At 39.8% G+C, this 26175-nt stretch overlaps 1 protein-coding gene across 1 annotated transcript in view; it reads right to left on the minus strand.

Annotated features, from left to right (window-relative positions):
* The window catches only part of PCDH15 (protocadherin related 15), a 1187477-nt gene that overhangs the window by 483276 nt on the left and 678026 nt on the right, over positions 1-26175 (minus strand). The window contains exon 20 of the mRNA XM_066601652.1: positions 25414-25638. Within this exon, the coding sequence (XP_066457749.1) occupies positions 25414-25638 (225 nt within the window). The remainder of the gene's footprint in view (positions 1-25413; positions 25639-26175) is intronic.

The following is a 26175-nucleotide window of genomic DNA, read 5'->3' on the forward strand; positions in this document are numbered from 1 at the left end:
CTATCTATCTCTAATCAGTGATTCCTCTTTTGTGTGGATCTGAAATATGGCACTACTATCCATCCATAAACGGCACCAAAAGGAAAACAGGAAATTACTGCCATGATAGCTGCTATTTGTCACAAAGACCGACTCGATCAGATTCTTGAGTGATAAATGTGCAGCGCGTCATTTCTTAGTCTTTGTCTTTATTACTGCATGATTACGCATACTGTAACAATTGAACTGAAGATGACAACTCAAACACTTATACTAGCCCTTTTCATAATAATCCGGATACCATTTGTTTTTGATGCACGTGTTTTTATAAAATCGCCATACATTTTTAATTGTGTTTGTCAGTTAGCCAAACTTTATATTTTTTAAACTATAACTATTCCTCAATACTAGTAATATGCAAATTTTGGAAACAAGGTGATTTAACTGAAACATAGAGGGTTGCAGGACTATTATAAAAAAGGGGTAGGACTTCCAGGTGATGGCACATGTTTAACGCTATTTACTTTACAAGTAACATTTACGTACATGTATTCTATTGTCCTATTCACAATTTTCATAAAATGTTTTATCAGAATGGCAAGTGTTCATGAGTGCAATCCAATTTTGGGGGGCAAAAAGCTTGCAGTTATAAGAAATAAAAGTTTGGCAAGTCTTGCATCAGTAACCCTTATCTACCACCCTTCACAGTATAGACTAACAAAAATTAAAGGGGTTGTCCCGCGGCAGCAAGTGGGTCTATACACTTCTGTATGGCCATAATAATGCACTTTGTAATATACATTGTGCATTAATTATGAGCCATACAGAAGTTATAAAAAGTTTTTTACTTACCTGCTCCGTTGCTAGCGTCCTCGTTCCCATGGAGCCGACTAATTTTCGCCCTCCGATGGCCAAATTAGCAGCGCTTGCGCAGTCCAGATCTTCTCCTGTTCTCTATGGGGCTCCGTGTAGCTCCGTGTAGCTCCGCCCCGTCACGTGCCGATTCCAGCCAATCAGGAGGCTGGAATCGGCAATGGACCGCACAGAAGAGCTGCGGTCCACGGAGGAAGAGGTTCCCGGCGGCCATCTTCACAGGTAAGTATAGAAGTCACCGGAGCGCGGGGATTAAGGTAAGCGCTCCGGTAAGCTTTCTGTACGTCCCTGCATCGGGGTTGTCTCGCGCCGAACGGGGGGGGGTTGAAAAAAAAAAAAACCCGTTTCGGCGCGGGACAACCCCTTTAATAAAACGTTTGTTGCAATTCTAAAAACAAGACTTAGGGCTGACAAACATAAAAATAAGGAACAGGTATTAGGTAGTAGTAGCCCCGAAAGATTAATAGATTGGTTCCAAAAACCGATTGATATGTCTCTGGTCTACCATCAGGGCCAGAGGTTTTATTTCAGCATCTTGGTTTATTATTTCTTGACTCTCTTCCTATAGATACTTTAAGGCAGGGATCTGCTCTGTGGCTCTGTAGTTCAAGATAGTCAGTACATCTAAAACTAAAGAAGATCCAATATCAATACTATCTGATTGCAAGCTCTTAAACTAGAGAGGACAGTATAGGCTGGGGAGTGAAGTGTGTTTATTTATCACTCTTGCACTTCGTGCACAAGTCGGTATTAGGCTTAGTGTAGTCGAAATTGTTAGGCCTGCGAATGTTATTATATACCTCCCACAGGCAGAGAGCCTATTAGAGATTAGAACAGCTACAATTGTTATAGTGGACTTTATCAGCTTTGCAGCCCATATGCTACTTGCCCAACATCTGATATAGTGCAGCAGGAACGTTCCTATCCTCCAGCAACATTAGAGACTCTCTGCTTGCACTCTACTCCAAGCTAGAAAGATCCACATCCTCCATCTGGATACTGTTTCTCACACCATGAGGGTCAGAAACGCTCTTTTCTCCTTAGGGAGAGCAGCTATATACTATAAACTATAAGTGAGGAGACTCAAATGGCCAAGCACGCTCCTCTGGGTAATATGCAAATAAGGGAGATGGAATAAATCCTTCTCAGTGCCACCTAGTGAAAGGCAGCATTCCTTCAAGTCAAAGTCAGACTTTTTTATACAAGCCTTGTTACAATGACTTGGAATTAAAAGCAAAGCCAGACTCCATGTACATACAGCTGTTTCTGGGTTATTGCCCTTCATCAGTGTACAGTAGGAATCTGGCTTTGCCTTTCTTCAATAGGTGGCACTGAGGAGGATTTATTCCATCTCCCTTATTCACACCCTGAGATCTCTGTCTCACGATCTTGTCATTTAAGCAAGTTTTAAGAGCACCTCAGACTCAAGTATCTCTTTATTGATTAAAAATTGGTTCAGACCTACTACCTAAGGCTAAACTTTTTCCTTTCTGGTTTTCCAGATAGTATATTCATGTTAAATGGGTTGCTTATGAACTGCTCTCATAAGCAGGGGAACACGTCAAACCTGAACCTATGAACTTACAGATTCATTGTGTCTGTATATCCACATGAGATATATGAATCTGTGAGTATAAGAGAATCTATGTATTCATCTAACATCCAACAATGAAAATTGTGGGATTGTTATGTACAATCCATGTGCCCTGTCTTATCTAGGACCTTTGGAGTCCTTGACCCTATGGACCTTTTTGTGATCTTACTTCAGTGTTGAAGGTCCTGCTGGCAATCGCTATATCTGTTGCAGCACATTCTTCTCCATCTAAGTCTATATTTTTTTTTGGAAGTAATCTGTTAATCTACCGGGGCTACTACTACCAAATACCTGTTCCTTATTTTTGGCCTTCTGGGTAGTGGTCCTATTACAGAGTCCCTGAAATATTTGTATGTCTGGTATTATATGTTTGGCAGCCATAAGTCTTGTTTTTAGAATTACAACAATAAACATTAGTTTTATTCATTTTTGTTAGTCTATACTGTGAAGGGCTTTAGTAATTATTTATAGACTAAGTTTCTGCCTCAGTGAAAAAATAGTAACCCTTATCTAAAATTAGGTTAGTCTCTAAGAAGAGTTTGAGAGTTAATAGATAAAATATGAACTTGTCCAGTTCCACTGCTTCGTTTCTATGCACAGAGTTTACTCTCTCAATCTACTTTTTCTCCTTTTTTTCCAAAAGTCGCCTTTTTAAATTGATTAACTCACATTCTAAATGTCACTATATTGGAATTACACAACTCAAAATTGATATGCTTTTATTAAGAGTCTTGCTGGGCCTGGCGGGTGGTGAGGAATCCATATAACGTCAAGCATAATGTCTGTGTCATACAAAGCCCCCCTAAATCCCTGTATTAGACATTGTATAAGCTTTTCCTTGAGTGTTTCATTAACCCCTTCCTGCTTTATGCCTGTACATTTACATTATGGTAACTAGACAGTTCCCACAAATGAATGTAAATGCATGGCATAGTGATGCCATGGGCACAGAAGCTATGTCCCAGCAGTCACTTATGGATGTTGGTTGTATTATACAGCCGACATCCTGTTTAACATCCAGGATCAGTGATAGCTCATATTACGGCCATTTAACCTCTCACAGGCCATGGTTTAAATCCAACATGGCATCTAGGTGCTTAGGAACAGGGAAGTTACTACGGCAGTCTAGGGCCTAACAATGGACTGCAAGTCTGGCATCTTTGTACATTTGTTTTGTCCTAGTAGAGGGTAGGCTAACAGGATGCCTATCAGTTTTTACAATAACGGGGTTGATATATAGCAGTACATGAGTGTTACAGTGTATTAAAGAAACAATCAAGAGATCTTATAGTCCAATTCTGAACCAAAGGCTGCTCCGTGGGAGAGGAGGGAAGGGGTGCCTTCATATCACTGCACAAGCCCCCAGAAGGACTGTGAGCACTGAGGCTGGAGGTTTTTCTGTAACATGGGGCACTCAGAGCAGAGACCTGCTATTCACTGGATTCACACAAAGTTATACAACCTTCCCCAAAACAACTATAGAACAATCAGCTAAAATGACAACTACCAAATATGAACATGAAAACCTGAAAGAATCTTTCCCTATGCCTAACCTCAGAAATCCTGTGCTTTTACTATCTGGCGGGGACACATCATGTGAGATTTCACAGGGACAGTCTAACCTGAACTTTTCACTTACAAATAACTCTAAAGTCCCTGCTACAATACCTCAAAACAACTTTATTACCGAACAAACAATGAGGTCTCTTCTAGCGGAATTCAGACAATCCATTCAAGAAGACCTCCAAAACCTTATTAGCACTCTTACAAAAGAAATGAAAGATATAGTTGACAAAACAGCCCACCTAGACTCAAAAATGGAGAAATTTAGCCAAGCTCATAACTCATGTGGGGATGTCCAAAATGAATTAGATGAGGACATATTGGCAGTTAAACTTAAACTATCCAATCTTGAAGACCGTTCCCAGCTAATTAATATTAGAGTCTGTGGCATCCCTGAACCAATATTACCAGCTCAACTAAAAGAATAAATTGTAGAGTATATATCCATTTTGCTTCCCAAAGCAGATCGTCATGAGCTAATCATCGATCGAATCCACAGAATTCCTAAACCATACTATTTATCACAATCTACACCAAGAGATATGTTAGCAATAATTCATTTCTATCATATCAAATAAGCAATTCTACAATTAGCAGCTAAAACTGCAATATTCCAAGCAGATTCTCTTCAGTCAACATGTTTGCAGACCTCTCAGCAACAACACTCAAACGCAGAAAGGACTTTGCCCCTTATACAAAAATTCTTCATGAAAAGGGAATATCATACAGATGGGGCTTCCCAGTAAAACTCATTGTGCAAAAAAATGGTACAGCCCAAGCCCTTCCCTCTCCATCACCAACAGAGTCCCTACTTGAACAATGGTTTCCTATCATAAACCCGAAAAATAAAAACTCCCCAACAGGCCACAGTCCATCTGATCTTTCTCCAGAGTGGAAAAACATAAGCTCTCCAAAAAAAAAAATCACCATGAACTTTAAGCTTAATTACATCTTCTATAAGTGGTAATTTATGCCATAAATACTAACCAGTCTGATATGTTAAAGTTACATTTCATTAATCTACATTAACCAGAGGGATAGATCCTCATTTCTTTATTATATGATACAACATTTTCTCTTGCCTTACTTATAAATGAGGAACAAATGTTATTCTCGGCTAGTTAATTTTGAACACAATTTTACGAATATTGGTTATATTGTTCTTGTTTATAATTGTATTACTAAGCCTTATACATGACTACTTTGAGACAATTATGTCTTGCATACTTAAACTATCACATACTTCCTGGACTGTGCACCCGTCACTCTCTATGCATAGGTACTATATGACCGGACATTACTACTCAGAGATATCACTTTTTGGATGTGGTGTTTAAAATTTCTACCCTCAAAGTTTAAGGGTTGAAAAGCCCTTTTAAAAGATCTCTTCTTGGACGAGAAAGCAAATCATTAAATTGTGATGTCTTGTGTATTCAAGAAACCCATCTCCTAGCTACTGAAACCCATAGATAAAAACACAAAAACTTTCCTCATATTTATTGATAGCTTGAAAAAAATACCATAGCTTTTCAACATCTCAAAACCATTTTCGATAATCAGAATAGATATATTCTCTTGAACTGTATCATAAATAATAAAAAATTTACTATACTGTCCATATATGCCCCAAACAAGAAACAGGGCAGATGTTTAAAACCTGTGCTTAGAATCCTGAACAGAGTGAAGTTCTGTAATAATCTGTGGTGACTTTAATAAAGTTCTTGATCCTCATTTAGCTAAAAGCCATAGCACAACCAAAGGAAATAACTCTGATATATATGATATCATTTATAGGGAGCAGCTTTTTGATACTTGGAGTACTACACATGCATTAGAGAGAGACTATACTTTTTTCTCTAATCCACATAAGACCTACTCAAGAATTGATTTCATAATAGTAAACAAGTGGCTTCTTCAAAATGTCAGTAAAGCTTCCATTGGTACAATAACATGATTCGACCATGCTCTTGTATCTATTTTTGTTAAGAAACAATTTAATAAAATTCCAACCTCTCCATGGCGTCTTAATAGTTCGCTCTCATCTTCTGACCCCAACACCCAACAGATTGAAAAAGACTTGAAAGAATATTTTTTAAACAACAACCCAAATGATAATAATTGGTGTCCACGTAAGGCCTACATAAGAGGTTGTTTTATCAAGTTATCTTCCTCTATTAAGAAAGACAAAACACAAAACCTCTTAAATAGAATCAAACAATTAGAAGATTCCAATAAACAAGCTTTCTCGCACAGAGCAAATACTGAAATAAAAAAACTAAGATATCAGTTATATCAAGTTTTGCATTATAAGCACGAACTTGCCCTTACTAGAACCAAAATGCTTTACTATTGGCAAGGCAATAAAACAGGGAAACTATTAGCCAATAAATTTAAAGATAAATCTACTACAACTAGAATTGCATTTACCTTTGACAAACACAAAACAAAAATTACTAACCCTCAGAAAATTGTGGACACGTCGGCTGATTATTATGTTAATTTATACAAGCTTAAAAGAGATAGTTCTATAAACCATCCAACGGAATCAGACTTTGCAAGGTTCCTTGACAACCTCAACCTACCAACATTAGAAAAAAAATGATCTTGACTTTCTCAACTCTTCTATTTCCATATTCAAATGAAATACAGCAATCCGACAATAAAAATCTAACAACCCCCCTGGTCCAGATAGACTGACCAATGAGTACTATAAAACAAAATGTCACACATCCTGTCGCCTCTTCCTTCTGCAACTTTTCAATGACATTTAAAAAGGTGACAGCTTGCCTTCTTAGATGCTCAATGCTACAATAATAACTTTGCCGAAGCCAGATAGGACTCCTCACAGACCAGAAAATTTCAGGCCGATCTCTCTCTTAAACAGTGATTTGAAGATCTATTCAAAAATTATAGCAAATAGAATAATTGACTTCCTGCCTCATTTGCTTAAAAACAACCAAGCTGGCTTTGTAAAAGATAGACAGACGGGAGACACTACCAGAAGACTAATCAACATTATCCACTATGTGTCGGAATGTTGGATGTCTTCTCATCTTCTATCCTTGGATGCATAGAAGGCATTTGACCGAGCACACTGGAGATACCTAAGATCGGTCCTGTGTAAATTTGGACACTCACAGCTATGTTAGCCCTTTACTCATGTCCATCAGCCAGGGTCTTTACATTTGGTTTTCTCTCTCAGTCATTTCCTATCATGAACAGCACTTGACAAGGGTTTCCGCTCTCTCCTCTAATTTTTACGCTAATCATGGAACCTCTGGCCGAAAAAATAAGAATCTCTACAAACTTTAAAGGGGTTCAGGTGAACTTGCAAGAAGATCACATAAACCTTTTTGCAGATGACATTATCTTGATATGCTTCAATAGTATCTCAGCTTTTAGTGACATCTCCTACTACAAGGTCAATAATTCTAAATCTCTAATATAAAACATGGGCCTGACAAAGACAGTACAGTCCCGCCTCCTAAATCATTTCCTTTACAAGTGGGTAAATAAGTCACTTCCTTTATTTGGAATTAAAAATGTCACCTACCCACTGAGTGATCTTTATGAAGTGAATTATTTTCCTCTACTAAAAAAGATCTTGCCAAACTAAATGTTCAGGGTCTTTCATGGTTGGATAAAATCGCAACAATCAAGATGTTGTTCATCCCCAAAACTCTCTATCTATTTAGAAATATCCCAATATACCTCCAATATCTTATTTACAACAATTTCAGATAATAATTATGCAGTTTATTTGAAAAAAAATCAAAAATCAAGAGTTAAAGCTGCAATACTATTCAGACTAGTAAAATATAGAGGTTTGAGTTGTCCTTCTATATTGCAATACTATTATGCTACTCTACTAGATCAAGCAAAATACATTTGGCAGGGTGACATTTCCAAAATATGGGTCCAATTGGAATTATTTTTTGGAGGTAAATTTACCATCAGATCTTTTGTATGCCACAACGGTCTTTAAAAAGACAATTGAAACAAATTACTCCACCATAAAGGCTATTTCAAATATGTGGGGCAATAAGATTAATAAGAGTAAGCTATTCATATGTAATTGTCTACATTGCGATGTGGCAATTTTGGAGGTACACATACCATTTCTAAATTTGTATATGTGGAAAGCCAATGATATATTAAAAATCTCTGATTTATGGTCAGAAGATAATATTATGGATTGTATTACTCTATCTAAAAAGTTTCTCCTAAACAAACAGGATTTTTACAAATATCGGCAAATAAGACATGCTTTGGCCCCAATATTAAGATTATGGAAAAAAATAGGAAAACTTTCAAACATTTGCAGCTTCCCAATAAAGGCCCCTCTGGCTTTATTAGCTTTAAGCATAGAATGTTATCCAAGAAACTGACAAATCGTGATTCTACATTTTACTCTGGTAACCAAAACCAAGATAGGTAAATACTGGAAAACTGATAAAACCCCCACACTAAAATAAATAATAGCGGGCATAAATCATAATTGCTGGTACGAATCTATGGTTGCATCATCCTGTGATAAATCATCCTTCTTTAATAAATGGGATTTATGATAAAAATCACCAAGTAGTGACTATATATTCAACTGGAATAAAGAAACTAGATCATATATATATATATATATATAGTGAGGTACTGAGGGGTGTAGTGGTGGACGGTCGCTACGTCGCCCCTAGGTTCCGGTACTGTACATAAGGGAACTGTAGGAGGGTTACGTCCCGCTCTCGGAGACGTAAGAAACCAGGAGCGTAATGTGATCTCCAGCAAGCAGTTGCTAGAGATCTGTTCTTTAAAAATATCTGGGCCTGTTTTTTTTGGAATGGATAGCAGGTTGGTAGTGGGGCTGTCCATTCCACCTCCTCCACTCCAGGGTGTGGACGAGCTCAATCAGCCCAGGTGCTGAGGCTGAGCCAATTCTAGTGTGCACATAAATAGCAGATGCACGGACACAGGGGAGGGAAGATGGCTGCTGGACCCTGGCAGCCTGTGTGACCGGCTGGAGAGAGAAACCCTGCTGTGCGCTGCACCTGCTAAGTGCGACCGGATCAGGTCGGGACGGCCTGATAGCGGGATTGTGGACTATTATTTGTTTGCCTGAAACTAAGGTTTGGACTGTTATGTTGCTGTTTTACCTGAAGCTAAGGTTGGACTTTATGTTGCTGTTATAAAATAAACGCAGGTCACACCTGCTTTGGACTGCATCCGCTAGTTTTCCGTCTCTAAATATCATGAAACCCGCACGCTACCAAGCTATCACCCCACAATATATATAATGTTGGAGCACTATAAGCATGTATGTTTTTCTTTTTTTTTCTATATTGTCTCTACTGCTACTTTTCCTAGCATACACGGTAGGCTGAATTAATTGGTATGTTTATTTTAGTTATAAGTTGATACACAATATCTTAATAAGTTGACTATAAAGTTGTTGTGAACTATGTTGAGCAAGTTGATTGTATAGAACATGAAGCTATTACCTTAATATCATAGTTCAGTATAAACATACATATATTGTGTACTATTCAATTTTTACTATGTTTGGAAAAACTATTTAATAAAAATAAAACATAATCGGTATCACCACATGCATAGCAACCAACCTGCATTATCCCAAAATTGTACCAATGAAAACAAATCAAACAGTAAAAAACAAGCCCTCACACAACTCCAAAAACAAAGTTATGGCTTTCAAAATATGGCAACACAAAAAACATGTCATTATTCTACACGGTGAATGCCTTCCAGACAAAACTCCATAATGCTATATAGACAATAAAGCGACCCCCCCCCCAAATTGCCTAATTACTATTTTTTCCATTCCTCTAAAAAGTATTTCACATTAACACATTAAGTGTACCTTAAAATGATGCCAATTGAAAATACAAGCCTTCCTACAAAAAAACCCTCATACAAAAGAAGCAGGGATGGGAAAAAATCAAAGGGAAAAAAAAGCCACATCCTGAGAGCAAAAATAGGCATTAATGGAGTTTTACCACCTTTTATGTTTTACTTCTATCCATAAGAACTCTATAAATATTCATCCAATTGAAATCATAAGGTGGTCATACACATTAAATAGAAGTAGGTTGATAGTTGAACAACCTTTATGAAAATGATGATCTGGTGAATGATAATTTCGCTCATCTAGCCATGTACGTTCTAGCTCATATTGTCTGTCAAACTGGCCATGCATGTTTATTAACACCAGGTAAAAGATGAACAATCTTTTTGGGAAACGTCACTTGTTGGTGAAAGATCCTTTATATTGTTGAGAACCCTAAAGGCCTCCATACACAGAGTTTAGTCATCTGAACTCACCAATTTTGGTGGGATTGGGTGACTTTACAGATGATGTTGAGAGAAAGAAGGATTAGTAGCTATATTTCAACCCCCTATCCCTCTCTTCTACCTAGACGTATGGGCACCTTCATCTATGGTATTCCATGCTAATGTTAACATTCCTTAGACTTTTCTGCTGCTCCATAATATGTTTGGATTGCTCATGTATTGGAATCGCAACCTAAATTTCTTCTGTAAGTAGAACAATCGATGAACACTCTTTAAATTGTAAAGTTAAGGTGCATTTAGACACAAAGATGATTGCTCAAAAGATGGCTTTTGAGCGATCATTTTGCATAATCTACTAATTGGTACTAATGCTTATTAGTACCAATTAGTAGCGTGTGAGCCCCTGGAGCTGAATTTATTGAGAGGACCAACCGCTGTTCTCTAAATAAATTCTCTTTGTTCTGCCATGGGGCTGACAGCTGAGACAATGTAAGCTGTTATCAGTGGTCCCCGGGCAGAGCACAGCGTGCGGTCCGTCTTATCAGCTGTTCCGTGGAAAGACGGATTTCAAGCCGAACTGGAGTCCATCGTTCGGCAGAAAACTGAAAGATGAGCACATTTACACCCAATGATTATTGCTCAAAAGCCATCTTTTGAGCAATAAACGTTGCGTCTGAATGGACCTTTAGGGAACACACGTTTATCAATGCAGTGTATTATCCACTGGAGGCATATTTCCCCTGCAGTAAGAGAATGCCTGCAACATGACAGCACTCTATTCATAATATTGTATTGTAATAGAATAATTAATCAGCATACATTGGGAATAAAACCAGTGTTAGTTATTTCATGCAATTACATTTACAATTGAATCAATTTCCTTAGAGTTTAAATTATGTTTAAAGTGGTGATAAGGCAGAAGAAAGCATATATGCATACATACATCTTTAAACATTGGCAAAAATGCATTAAATGGAACCACGAAACTCCCAGCACAAATAAAAAAATGTAATTAGACTTAAAGTCTTTAGTCAATTTTCAGATAAGTCATGAAGATATGCTTTTCTATTTGTCATAATGATAGAACTATTGGTCCATTAGCCATTATTAAAGGCATAAATATTTTTAACTGATGGATATCAGAAAGGCACGGTGCCTAATTTTTAATGTTAATGAATTCTCATGTGTAAACAATACTTTTTTAGTGAATTGGATGAGTTTGATTTATATTTTCTTGAGCCAGCTAATGAACTTCAGATTCTTTTTCCATTAAGTTAAATTTCTTAACTAACTTAAAATCTTTTTCTGTCTTCTTCGGTGATCTTCTATGGATCCAAGATTTGTTATTGACGACCAAGTATGAAATCTAGTTATTATAGTTATTGATTAACTATTTGCATTTGTTATGAGATGTCCTTAAGGAATGTCCACTGTTTAGCTGAATTGGATGTTAAGGCTATGCTCATATAAAGAAGGCATCTTTGTAATCAGCTCTCCTCCAATCAGTATCACTTGACCATGAGGCTCTCCTTCACGCTGCACTATGTCAATATCCAATTCACACAGATACTAGAAGCAGCTTACAGAACCCTAAACACTGGTTCACAGAACTGTATAGCTGGCACTTTTTAGACTATTTTCTTAAAGGGGTTGTCTAGTTTTAAAAAAACTCATTATTCCATATTTTATTATGGAATACTGAGTTAAAAGTGTAGAATAACTGCGAAGAACATTATTTTTCTCTAGGGAACCCATCTTGTCTTGCATCACTTAGACAACCAATTGGTTTGAATGATCACGGTGTAATGATTAGTTTTTCCTGTGGTGGCGCTGCAGGGAAATTTAACATGTACTGCCAAGATTCCGGGAAAATTCTTTGCAAGTTGTGCTAAGTAAGGGATCCAGGATGACTAGATGTTTGCCTCAAACCCTGCATTCTGGATTACATAGCTCCCATTCACCTCATTTTAGAGCAGGGTTGGGGTTCCAGTAGATAAAGTTCCACTGATCTTTTTAGATATAAAATATTTTGCTGGAAAACCCCTCTAACAGTATGATTATTGGATATGCCAATATTTTTTGCATTATGCTTGATACTTGTTGCAATGATACAACATAATTTTATTCATGCCTTTATGGACTAAAAATGTGAATGCATCTTGTTCTGTTGAAGAATTACAATTAGAGATGAGCGAGCATACTCGTTAAGGGAAAATACTCGAGTGAGTATTGTCCTTTTCGAGTACCTGCCTGCTCGTCAGAAAAGATTCGGGTGCCGGCGGGGCGGCAGGGGAGAGCGGGGGGGGGGGAGGGGGAGGGGATGGGAGAGAGATCTCTCCCCCCCCTCCCACACGCTCCCCACCGCTCACGCCCGCCGACACCCTAATCTTTTCTGACGAGCAGGCAGGTACTCGAAAAGGACAATACTCGCTCGAGTATTGTCCCTTAACGAGTATGCTCGCTTATCTCTAATTACAATGTTTAACATATTGGATAATTATAAGTCTAGACTAAAGGTTTAAATCTAATGTAAAAGGCGAAATGACAAGATGAAAAAAGACAATGATTGTCATGATAACACTGAAACACTGGCACAGGAAGCTACTGAGTTAAATTTGATATCATATTTACAAAGCAGAATTCAGACTATGATTGGAAAGTACAGGGCTTGATTTATTTTAAAAAAGTCTTCAGAATCCAGGGGAATATTGGGATTCAGAAATTCTCGCTAGGGTATGTTTACTTGTAGTGGAAATGCTGTGGAATTTCCACGGCAAATTCTACAGCATTTCTGCATCCAAAACATTGGTGCAGAATTTAACTTGAAATCGGCCTTGTATCCACATCTGATTTCAGAAGATACGGTGCTACAGCGTTGGCCTGTAGTAAGCACAGAGTCGTTGGTCAGGTGATGCTACTTCCACATCACCTGACATGCGGCGGTGAGCTTTTGAGTCAAAATCCGCACCAATGTTGTGGATTTGACTATGTTATGGATGCGAAAATTCTGTGGAATTTGCAGCAGAAATTCTGCAGCATTTCTGCTACATGTAAACATACCCTTAGACATGTCTGCTAATGATTTAGGTACTGCATGCTGTTATTAATACTGTCACATCTCATCAATTACTCCCTGATTGAACCTGACTCACAACAGTGCCGATCTCCTTATCACTTACCGTAACTTCTACTAGATTTTTAATGGTGTATATTTAATGAATATTCAATAAAGTAATTTAGCATTTTGTTCATTTTGTGTATGGGCTATATATTCTTACTTGTAAGTTTACTAGAGACACATCCTAAGCCTGTAAATGATAAACCCTGGAATCCTTTACAGGTGGGTCTTTTGATCTTACTGTGACTGTCTGGGATTTTCTTGTTTCTATGTATTGTCTGAAAGTCACAGTTTCAGTCATCAGGACCTCTTGTATGATGAAATTTTATGGACTGTACCACACAAGCTCTTCACAGTGGGAACATAAACTATCACAGCTACTGATGAAGATTATACAGCTGCTGTCACACTCATAGGGCCTGTTCACATAGGCGTAGAATTCATGAAGCTGTTGGCGGTGCAAAAAAATTGCAACTCTAGCTGTGAAAAAATCGTCTGAATGGACTCTTTTTCCACACTGAAGTCCTGAGCTTCAGCCACACTTTTTTCATGTTGAATGGGAGGGACTCAAAATATGCACTGCTGGATAGACAGATACGGGGAGTCCCAATGGCTTTTCTTCATCTTATTGGGGGTTCCCTTCATAGCTGGGGACTCCCTTCAACTCAGCGTTGCTAGAGGGTTTCCCTCACATGGAAAGATGAAGGGATTCCCCAGCAGCATGGCCAGATCGCATAGTCTCCCATAGGAGTCTATGAAAGTTTCTGTGCTTTGTGCACTAAAGATAGGTCATGGCCTATATTTTCATGCAGCAGGGAATTTTCCATTGGTGAATTTCAGTCACTGATGTCCTATCTTTTTTAGGTGCGATTTTTTTTTTTTTTTTTTTTTAAGTGCGACAGAAATTTCTTTGTTTGAATTTTTCCATAGCAAACCATTTGTTCTAATAGTTGCATTTTTTTGCGCATGTCAGTTAGCCGTGCAAATTCACTCATGTGAATAAGCCCTTGTAATGAAATAAAATGACAGTTCACCCTACTGACTGTACAGTTATGGTCTTTAGCTCATTTAGGAGAATATAGAAGGCAATGATAATTGCATTGTCCTCCCAACAAGCAGAGATGGTACTGTCTGTAGCTGGTCAAGTTGATGCCACGATGCTACATCATTGTATTGCTACACAGCACAGAGAAAGAGAAAGCAGGGAGAAATCTAAAAAACCAAGATAGTGTCTGGTAAGCATTAGCATCTAGTACTGCATGGAAGTGACTGCAATATAATAAGAGATGTCCACAGTGTGACCAACAATCAAGTGAGGGGTGTGGTGAACTTTTCATTGGAGTGGCCCTTTAAGCAAGGGAGGTTAAAAAATAACCACTTCCTACATATGCCAAATTCACCCTGCCAAAATGACTCGACTTTGAAGGTCGAACATTATTAAGTTGATATTTGCAATGAAAAGTTAAGGCAAAAAGCGTAGCTTTAATGTAATAAATGGAAGTAAATGGAGAATGTCCTGTATTACTTCAGATGGTGAAGCACAAAGTTCTGATTGGTTAATTGATTATTGATTTGCTGTAGAATATTATGAATTAACTTCAAAGGTGTAATTTTGCATGAGTATAAGACATCTTAAGTGTTTTCCTCAGGCAATCATGAACGTCTCAGCAAACATTCACATGATCAAACAATCTATTGGTGCTGTTGCTAATCATATGGAATAACAGAATTGTAATGTTATGACAGGCAGTCATCAGCTACTTTGATACTGTAAAGGGATTAAAGGAAGCCTTGGCGACACATCAGAACAATTTTCTTACTTGCAAGGCACTTAAAGCTGACACTACACTTTTAAGTGGGAACATTTACACATAACGGAGGCAGAAATTTTGTAACTGAAAGTTTATTTTAATCTGTCCTGTTATGGTAAAATTGTATTAAGGCTGGCTTCACACGAGCGTGTTTTTGTGCGTACATAGGTGCGCAGCCCTGTACGTGCAAAAACACGCAAGGAAAAAGAATTCCCTGCTGCACCTGCCACATCTGTGACAGATGCAGCAAAGGAATTCTAAATCCCTGCGGTGATGAAGAACACATCTGCCGCATGTGGCAGGTGCAGCAGGGAATTATTTTTCCTTGCGGGGATTCGGCAGATGTGTTCTTCATCCCCACGGGGACACGGCAGCGGTGGGCAGGTAAGTTTTTTGTGGGGTTTTTTTTTACACTGAAATTCTTGTTTTTCAGGGAAGAGCTTATTTAAAGCTCTGCCCTGAAAAACAATTACGGTGTGCCGGCAGACCATTGTCTTCAATGGAGCCGCCGGCAGCAGCCGCGGCTCCATTGAAGACAATGCGTGTACTCTCTATAGTGCACACTTGTCCTATCTTTGCAAGCACACACCTGTAAAGCACGGACATGTGCACACACCATAGGGAATGCATTGGTTCTTATTAGAGATGAGTGAGCGTACTCGCTAAGGCAAACTACTCGAGCAAGTAATGCCTTATGCGAGTACCTGCCCGCTCGTCTCAAAAGATTCGGGTGCCGGCGGGGAAGAGCGGTGAGTTGCGGTAGTGATAAGGGGGGAGAGAGTGAGAGAGAGAGAGATCTCCCCCCCCGTCCCTCCCCGCACTCCCCCGCTGGCACCTGAATCGAGTAGTTTGCCTTAGCGAGTACGCTCGCTCATCTCAAGTTCTAATAGAAGCGTGTTTTTGTGCGCACGTTTGCACCACAAAAACACACTCATGTGAAGCCACCCTGTTTGGGATCTCCATTGGAATTGATAAAAAAAAAAAGTAATACTAAAAACTCCTTCACATGGGTGTATTCGCACAAGAAAAATTTGCATGCGAATACACCCATGTGAAGAAGCCCTTAGTATTTTTTTATCAATTACAGTGGGGATCTCAAACTTAATTCAATCACATACAAAAAAAAAGTGTAGCATTCTCTACTTTTCTGCGCATTTACGCTCCAAAGATCCCAATAGAAGTCAGTTACGGTGCGCATTAGCGCATACAATACACAAGAAGATGCTTAAGAAGCTGTGTAATTCCACTGGGAAAAAACACATCTGGAACTCAAACTAATTTGAGAGGATCTTTGTTTGCCGTGCGCAAATGACCTTGCCCTACGAGCATAAAAAGTACAGAAAACTACGCCGATACGAGAAAAAGGATTGTTTGTGCAGCAAAAATGTAGCTCTCAGGTGCGCGCAAATGCGCATATGCTCATGTAAAGGAGACCTAACCCTGAAACATAGAAATATCAAACTGTAGGAAAAGTAAGAGCATTGGTGTGGACCGCAAGCACCAAGCAATTAAATTCTAATTATTTTTTTTATCAGGGTGATAATAAGTGATATATTTCGTTATCTTTCTCTGTCCAATCCTACCAATATCATCAAAGACTTAGAATAACCTAAAAATTTAGCAGCATTCTGCAGTTCATCAAAAGAAAAAAATGTCATCAGCATGCAATTAAAAGTGACTTGTTGCATGTGTAAATAATATTTCTGCCTAAAACCTAATTTAAATCCCCAATTAGAGCTGTTCCCAAGAACATTTATATGTACAGCAGTATGATTAATATGGCAGGTCTCCAAGAAATGCCAACTATACAGGCTATTTTCTAGACCCTCAGCTGAGTACCAATTTTGGAACACGCTGTTAGACAACTACATGTACAAGACTGTACTTGTTAGGCAGCATGTTATGTCTGAAATGGACATTTCTTTCCACAATTACCTTTTAATTTTAGTGCTTATATAAAACGTTCTAACAAAGAGAAGTTATTAAGGCACATAGATATCTTCTGTTCGCACCACCAAAAGTTTCCAAGTTTCATATGCAAAATAGAATCCAGTGTCAGACTGGTTGTTTTAGACCACTACAGGATAGGGTTCTGAGAGCCCACTTTCCAAATGCCTATCCTGTGTGTGTCTATTTTTATTTCATTTTTAACTTTGTTGCCATTATTGCACATACAGACCATATAATTAAATTAATAGTGAAAAAGTTTATTTGTGAATCAACCCATAAGAAAAAGACCCTAGTGATAAGCAATTGGCTCCAATGTCTGTCCCAAATTGGGTTATATTCTGCTGTATCAACCTTTGGGTTCACTGGAGGATCCCCTGGTACAACAGTCCGAACCTGGTGAAGTGTAAAAACTCTTGGCCAACCATAAGTGTTAGAGAAGCTATGGCTTTCTTCTTCTTCATATCTTGCATTGCTAGTTACTTTATTGGCTGACTTTTTAGCATCTTCTAGTCACCCTAACAGCACAGTATGTCTGGTGATACTTTTTTTAAGGGGTTGTCCTGAATTTCTGGCATTTTTTGTATTAATGACCTATCAATAGATGATTAACATTGGTCTACTACTTGGGATCCCTGCCAATCAGCTGATTCCTGGCACCACTCTCAATATGGACAGGGCAGGAAGCAGATAACACCATCTCTAATGCTTCTAACACAGCTCCTATCTAATTCAATGAGAACTGCACCAACACTATCCACTCAGGCTGATGCAGTACAAATGGTGTAATCTGGTTCCTGTGCTTTCCACACTGACAGCGGTCATAGAAATTAGCTGATTGGCAGGAATCCTGAATGGTGGACCCAATCTATTGATGATCTATCCTGAGAATAGATCATCAATAGTAAAGTCTCCTTTAATAAAATATACTGCAGGATTCCAATTAAATATCTATACAACAAAAATATATTTAGTTGGCTCTTCCTATAAATGAATTGAATGTGTAGGTGTGCATACGCCTTGGCTGCAACAGTGCAAGTAAAAAACACGTGGCTACAGCACACATACACACTAAATATCTGAATTATAATTGAATAACTTTTATATTAACTAAGTGCAAAAAAATGCAACGTCCTTGATCAAAATATGTGAACCCATCTACCACGTCAAAACAACCTTATATACATGGGCCTTACACTGGCCCCTCTTTACGCCTCGGCTTCCAAATGCATTCAGAGAAAATTATATACAGCTATGTACTTTAAGGCTACATGCATGCTACCTGTGTGTGTGTTGCATCCAAAAGGCATGGACACAATTCTCATCAGACAACATACGGACACAAGTCCGCGTACTGTCTGATTTATGCAGAGACAGCAAATTGACATGCATTGGCATGTCCTATTCCTCATCCATGAAACAGAGCAATAGGGCATACCATGAGTTTTCTTACACGGTTAATGTGCATGGCCTCATAGGTCTATAAAGTAGTCGTGTGATGTCCGTGGATACACTAGTGTGTGGGGGCCTAATTAAAAGGCATTGGACAGATGGGCTGAATAGAGTGCACAGCAGATATGGAGGTAGCCACTGCTTCACAAATGCAATTACAGTAAAACAAATTCAGTCAGCATTTCCTGCAAATGAATTAAATATGCAGATGTAGGAATTCTTTGTTGCATTTGCAAATATATATATATATATATATATATATATATATATATATATATATATATATATATATATATATATATATGTATTAGAACTAAAAAAGATTTTAATGCTACAAGTTTGTGAACATAAAAAGACTTTTTCTTTCATCAGTATTGCAAGTACTGAAAACAAAAGAGCTACAGTTCATATAATAGACTGTGACCTCATCTCATGTAATGTCTGACACCATACAACTTTACTAGTGACAATTGTAATGATGTAACATAACGATAAGAAAGACTAGATTTTCTCTGTATATCTTTCTCATATCCTGCATCTATAAGTCATTTTTCAAATGGTTAAGCCCTTTTGAATGCAGAATTAGAAGTAGTTGTGTGGAAAACTGTAAGCATAACAACTGTGTTATGCTGTCGCTATAGCATTAATCATACATAGTTTTGAATATAATCTGTCTGTGTCTATTCTGTTACATGATCTACAGATTATTTTAGCTCAGATTTATGTGCATACAATTCCTTTACTTTAAGGTCATTTTTGTGAAAAAAAAACACGTTATATTTAAAAATAATTTTCTTGAGCAAAAAAACCTCAAAAGCACGAGTAAGGGCTTGTTGACACTTCATTATGGCCTATATCCAGAGGTTCTTGTCAGGGCTTCTGTTGATAATCCAGAGATTAGCTCTTCTGGATGAGACCAGAACAGAACCTATCCTAGCCATTATGAAGAGCAATAGGTCTCTGTTTCAACAGACCATTTTGTATCAGAAAAAAGAATGTGGTGTACTGTGCTATTTTTCCTGGTATAGAAAGCTGGAAATGACCAGAAACTTGCTAAAATAGAATCCTATTAGTCTCGGTTTTAACAGTTTTCATTTATGGTTCTGTTCAGGCCCTGTCCAGAAGTGCACTTTTCTGAATTTTAAATGGAAATCCTGATAGGACTGCCTGCAGCGTTTCTGGCACTGGGTTTGGAGACGCTGGTGTAGTAGCTGTGCAGGGGAGTTGTCAAAGGAGAGACGAAGGTCGGTATTGGTAGGTCTCAGTTTGCGGTACAAAGGAAGAGGGAGTAATTGTAGTCAGGAGGAAAGCCAGAGGTCAGTATTGGTAGGTCTAAGTTTCGGGTACAAAGGAGAAGGCGGGTATTGTATTAAGGAAGAAAGACAGAGGTTGGTATTAGTAGGTCTCAGTTTGTGGTACAAAGGAGGAGGTGAGTATCATAGTTAGATAGGAAGCCAGAGGTTGGTATTTGTAGGTCTCAGTTTGCAGTACAAAGGAGGAGGTGGGTATCATTGTAAGGAGGAAAGCCAGAGGTCAGTATCGGTAGGTCTTAGTTTTTATTTGTAGAGGAGCAGGCAGGAGAGGAGCTTGACTAAGGCTCTTCAGCACAATAATCATGTACTGGTGCAGTGGCAGAGTCAGGTTTTTCATAATGAGCCTAATTAGGAACAGAGGCGGGGTCAGGACAGGGGCTGGGTTTGCGGGATCAGGGAACAAGGCAGAGAGTCGTGCAGGAGAACTGTTCAAATGCTTGATGGCTCAGTAGTGAGAGCTAATGACTGGAGTGCAGGAGGGCCCTGGTTCAATTCCTGATACACATGTTCAGAGACATCATGACAAAGTGTGAACAGGCCCTTACGTTTGGTTCATATCAGCATTCTTTTACCAATTATTAAAGGGAGCCTGTCAACTTCCCACAGCACTATAAACTAAGTTATGGTGCTGTTAAGGGAAGTGACAGGGAGTCGGGTGATGTGCTTTTTTTATATTCACTTGCTCGGTGGTTCCTGCAGTGTCTCCCTCTGAAGATCGCTTGTATGGGAGAATGAACACACATCATTCTAAAAAGTCAGATTTGTTTGCGACGTGCAATCTTCATAGCGGCCTACTGCAGCAACCTGGCTCCCTGTCACCTCCCCTAACAGCACCATAACTTAGTTTGACAGTGACAGGTTCTCTTTAACAAATCTATATTTTTCTTTAAAATTTAGTTTTTAATAAATCAGTTATGTGTTGGTTTGAAGTGTAGCTCTACTTTACAACTGCTCATTCAGGCCTTAGTCAGACGGGCGTTTTTAGCCGCGATTTGCGCATGCGCATGCGTCCGGCGATTTTTTAAAACCATTGCTTTGCAATGGTATCGGACACATGAGCGCTTTTTATGCGCTCGTCCGATAAATTATAGAACAAAAAATCGCAGATCGCACCTATCTGCGATCTGCGATTCCTGTTCTCTTCTGTATATGCGCTCAATGGGGCCGGTGGCAGCAGCGCCGACCCCATTGAGAACATATAGAAGACAAATCATTCTTCTCTGCCACAGCTATAACAGCTGTGGCAGAGAAGAACGATGTTTGCCCATTGAATTCAATGGAGCGGCAATACAGCCGCTCCATTGAAAGCAATGGGCTGCCGGCGTGCGCGGGGTGAATTGTCGGGAAGGGGTTAAACATATAAGCCCTTCCCTCCAATTCATCCTAAAATGTGTTAAAATAAAAAAAAATTGTATACTCACCTTTCCGCTGCAGCCGGAGTCCAGCCGCGGCCGCTGTCAGTTCTCCTGAACTGCTTCTCGGCACTATTCAGCCGGCGGGGCTTTAAAATCCCCGCCTGCTGAATGATCTGCCTCTGATTGGTCACAGCCCTGACCAATCAGAGGCTGAAAACACTCACACACCCATTCATGAATTCATGAATGGGTGAGTGACTGCTGCCTCTCAGCGCTGAGCCAATCAGGGGCAGGTCTGACTCACATCCATTCATGAATTCATGAATGGGTGTGAGTGAGGCATGCCTCTGATTGGCTCAGCGCTGAGCCAATCAGGGGGCAGGTCTGACTCACACCCCCTTCACACCCACTGCAGGACGGCCGCGCGGAGCTCCGGCTGCCGGCAGAGGGTGAGTATACAATTTTTTTTTATTTTTACACATTTTAGGATGAATTGCAGGTAAGGGCTTATATATTTAAGCCCTTACCGACAATTCATCCCGGGCTCGCCCGCAGCGCATTGCTTTCAATGGAGACGGCTGTATTGCCGTCTCCATTGAATGCAATGCGCTGGACAGCTCCGGCCTGTTTCTAATGAAACGCGGCTAGGAGCAGATTTTCGGGCGATTTGCGGGCGACTTGCGCGCAGCGGTCACGCGATTTGCGGATGCGCATCCGTCATGCGATCCGCAAATCGCGCGAAAAAACGCCCGTCTGACTAAGGCCTCACAGTTGTATGAAACATCTGCTAAGAGAAAGCCCAAACTTACAGAAATGGAATAGACTTTCTTGTGTCCAAACCCAAAAAGGCCCACCTGTAGGTCAGCTTTCCTTCTGTCAAAAAAACTAGAAACCAGACAGGGCTGAAGCAAGCTGGAACAAAATTAGTCCAACTGAATTCATGGGGATTTTACTGCATCTGTTTTTTTCTGGTTTTCTGCTCTTCAGATGGAGCAGAAAACCAAATGCTGATATGAACCCAGCCTTATAAGTCATGATATGGCTTGTAGTGTAATTTACTTCCTGCTTTTCTGTTTAATGATTTCAGTCAATATCATACAAAATAAACTGTAGATGACCAGTAAGTACTCCTGCTGTCACAGTGATAAACTACATATACTTGTTGTTATTGCTAAGCATGGGAGAAATAGAGGATTACATTATGGGATTCATTTCATTGCCTGGTCCAATTATAGCAGTGTATAATGGAAACAGCCATAGGAAACTATAATATTTTTTCCAATTTTTGCCCATTTTCTACTACACAGCTTTAAGAACAAGTAAATAAACCCTTTGGAATTAACCGGTTTGCTGCATTGCTTACTAAGATAATGTGGTCTGATTGTTATCGAAGTCTCAATTATATACAAACCCAAGTTATTAAATCTAATATTACACAAATAGTTGCACTACTCAGGTCTTTTATAAAGAACATTGAGTAAATGTCCACAGTACTGGGATAAAATGTATGTGCTAATATATCCTTATACTAGATCTAAATGTCTAAGGCCTAATTACCATGGGCGGATTTCTGACACGTATCACGCTGCGGAAATCAACGGCGTTGCCCCGCAGCTATTAGTTTCTATTGAACCTAGTAGTGCAATGTTCACAATGCGGAATTCCACGGTGGAATTCCACCCCATTAAAGGGGTTGTCCCGCGCCGAAACGGGTTTTTTTTTTTTTCAACCCCCCCCCGTTCGGCGCGAGACAACCCCGATGCAGGGAAGTAAAGGAAGCTTACCGGAGCGCTTACCTTAATCCCCGCGCTCCGGTGACTTCAATACTTACCGCTGAAGATGGCCGCCGGGATCCTCTGTCTTTGTGGACCGCAGCTCTTCTGTGTGGTCCACTGCCGATTCCAGCCTCCTGATTGGCTGGAATCGGCACGTGACGGGGCGGAGCTACACGGAGCCGCTCTCTGGCACGAGCGGCTCCATAGAAGACTACAGAAGACCCGGACTGCGCAAGCGCGGCTAATTTGGCCATCGGAGGGCGAAAATTAGTCGGCACCATGGGAACGAGGACGCCAGCAACGGAGCAGGTAAGTAAAAAACTTTTTATAACTTCTGTATGGCTCATAATTAATGCACAATGTACATTACAAAGTGCATTATTATGGCCATACAGAAGTGTATAGACCCACTTGCTGCCTCGGGACAACCCCTTTAAGTCACCCGTAATCACCCGCGGCATGTTCTATTTGCCACGGACGTATGTGTGGACAGCATCCATTGCAGTCAATGGAAGCCGTCCATCACGCTATCTTCCGCTGTAGCACAGTGGTAGATATAAGTCTTTACTTCAAATGATAAGAAGTTGTCTCATCTTCTTAGCTGCTTGCGGTGCTTGTAGTCTGTGCATGCAGAGAAAATCATACTCACATCCGTTCTGCCATTCGGTCCTATAGCTTGTTTAAATGATAGTGGATACATGGGAATACGGACACATCAGATGATTTTTCTTTGCTTTTATTCTTCCATTATGCTTGTATGATCAGGTACATAATACAAACAAGAACGCGTTTCGGCGTTTGGTGAACAAGGCATTACGCCGTAACGCGTTCTTGTTTGTATTATGTACCTGATCATACAAGCATAATGGAAGAATAAAAGCAAAGAAAAATCATCTGATGTGTCCATATTCCCATGTATCCACAGTGGTAGATAGCGTGAAAACGCTTCCCTGCCCACCGGCGCCTGTGTCATATGACGCGGTCGGCACGTCATGTGACGCTGTGGGCATGTCATATGACGCTCCTGGCGTGTCACATGACACTGCCTGCACGTCACATGACACTGCCTGCACGTCATGCGCTGTACTGCGCATGCACACCAGGACGGGATGCGGGACATCGGGCAGCGGATCTGAAGGTGAATATGGGTTCTCTGGGTGGGTGGGGGCGCCGTGACGGACTCCGTTGCAGAATTCTGCTTGCGGAGTCCGTCACGGCCGTGGGAACTAGGCCTAAATGTGTTTCAGTTAAGGAGAGGTGACTGGAAGTGTGGGTTTCACTGGTACTTTGCCCATTAAATGAATGCCCACAAAGCCTGGTTACTAACTCTAAATCTATTATTCACAGTTTACCCATTACTGGAGCCATGGCCGGCTGCAGCTGTTCCCCAATTTCTGCACACCGCACTTCCTTTGTCTCCTTGGTCTCTACTTGTAAGGGCTTAGTCACACGGACGCATCCTCGCGCCGATGCGCCCGTGTTCCTGCATGAAGAAGACGTCCAGACTGCAGGTGCGGACGACTCTCCGCAGCGCCGAAAGAAAGAACACATGACCATGTGTTCTTTCTCCGCACCTGCATTACAGACGTCTTATTCTGCAGGAAGATGGGCGCATCGGCGCCCGGGTGCGCCCCTGTGTGACTAAGCCCTAAGGCAGTATTCAATCCCTCTCCACTGTTCAATCCCTAACGAATTCCACTGCTCCTCTGGCTATATTTTGCATCTTCACATCATGGAGGATGCCTATGCAATCCCATTTCCCTGAAAATAAGACCTAACCCCAAAATAAGCCCTAGCATATTTTTTTGAGGATTTGTGAGCATGCAACATGAATTTACTAGATTTTTGAGAATGCTTGAAACATAAGCCTTACTCCAAAAATTAGCCCTAATTGCAAAAAAAAAAAAAAAGTTGATTTGAATATTTTCCAGGTAGTTATACCTGTAAAAAAGAAAAATCTTTTGGAGCAAAAATTAATATAAGACCCTGTCGTATTTTCGGCAAAACAGAGAATTTGGTCCACTACTGCCTTGCTTCCATGCGAAACCAAGGTCATATAGGGGTAAGGTATGGTGCATAAATGATGGGCCTTGTGTTTAAGAAAATAGGCTGGATACAAGATTACAGAAATATGCTCTATAATAAGAAGTGTTTGACGGTTCTTAATAGTGAATGCAAAGGAAGCGCTGGGAAATAGATGAATGTTGTATTCTATGACAGGAACAATACTTCTTTTCTCTGTCTTAACAAATGCAAAGTTCAAACCGTTCACCTCAAAATTTAAAGGTGCATCAGATAGAGAGACAGAGAGATACTTTTAATTTCCTCACCTTTACTCTCACTGTGACAGTAGCAATTCCAGGAGGCATGCTTCCCATGGCATCAAAAGCTTCAACAAGAAATACATACACGGCTTCCTTGCCAGTGAATGATTCATAGTCGAGTGGTTTTAAAAGAGATAGCTCTCCAGTTGACGAGTTTATTTGAAAGAGCTGCAAAACTTCCTGGGTTCTTATCCGATAAGTTACATTAGCACCAAGATCAGCATCCTTTGCCTGAAACACAATAAACAGATCAATATTAAAATCAAAGCAGACAAAGCTGGTGAATAAAGCAGGTTGAAGGGCAGGAATAATTGAACTAGCGAAAATATATGTATTGAGTTTCAGAGAAGTCTCCGAAATAGAATTGAGCGCTTACAGTAGTTTTGCTTTTTGTTATGGGTCATTTTAATGCATTGATCAGGAGAAAATATAAACAGTTCAGCAGATATTTATCTGGAAATTCTGTCACATTCACAGTAAGCGTGCCTTCTGCAATCTCTCAACTTGATTAGAATTGATCTTTAACTGTTGCATTAACTGAGTCACTGCAAAGACTCAAAAGAATAAGGAAGGGTCTTCCAACTCTAGTTACTATACTGGTAATTGCACTGTCATTAGAGTTAACATTATTGTAGGCATTTCTATGAAGAAGCACCCGGGAATAAGGACAAGTAAAGGTCTTGACTTCAGAACTAGTTATTTTCTTAAAGAGGTTACATAGTAGCATAGTATGCTAGGCTGAAAAAAGACAATGTCCATCCAGTCCCC

The sequence above is a fragment of the Eleutherodactylus coqui genome, chromosome 4, assembly GCF_035609145.1.
Source record: "Eleutherodactylus coqui strain aEleCoq1 chromosome 4, aEleCoq1.hap1, whole genome shotgun sequence".
Classification (NCBI taxonomy): Eukaryota; Metazoa; Chordata; class Amphibia; order Anura; family Eleutherodactylidae; genus Eleutherodactylus; species Eleutherodactylus coqui.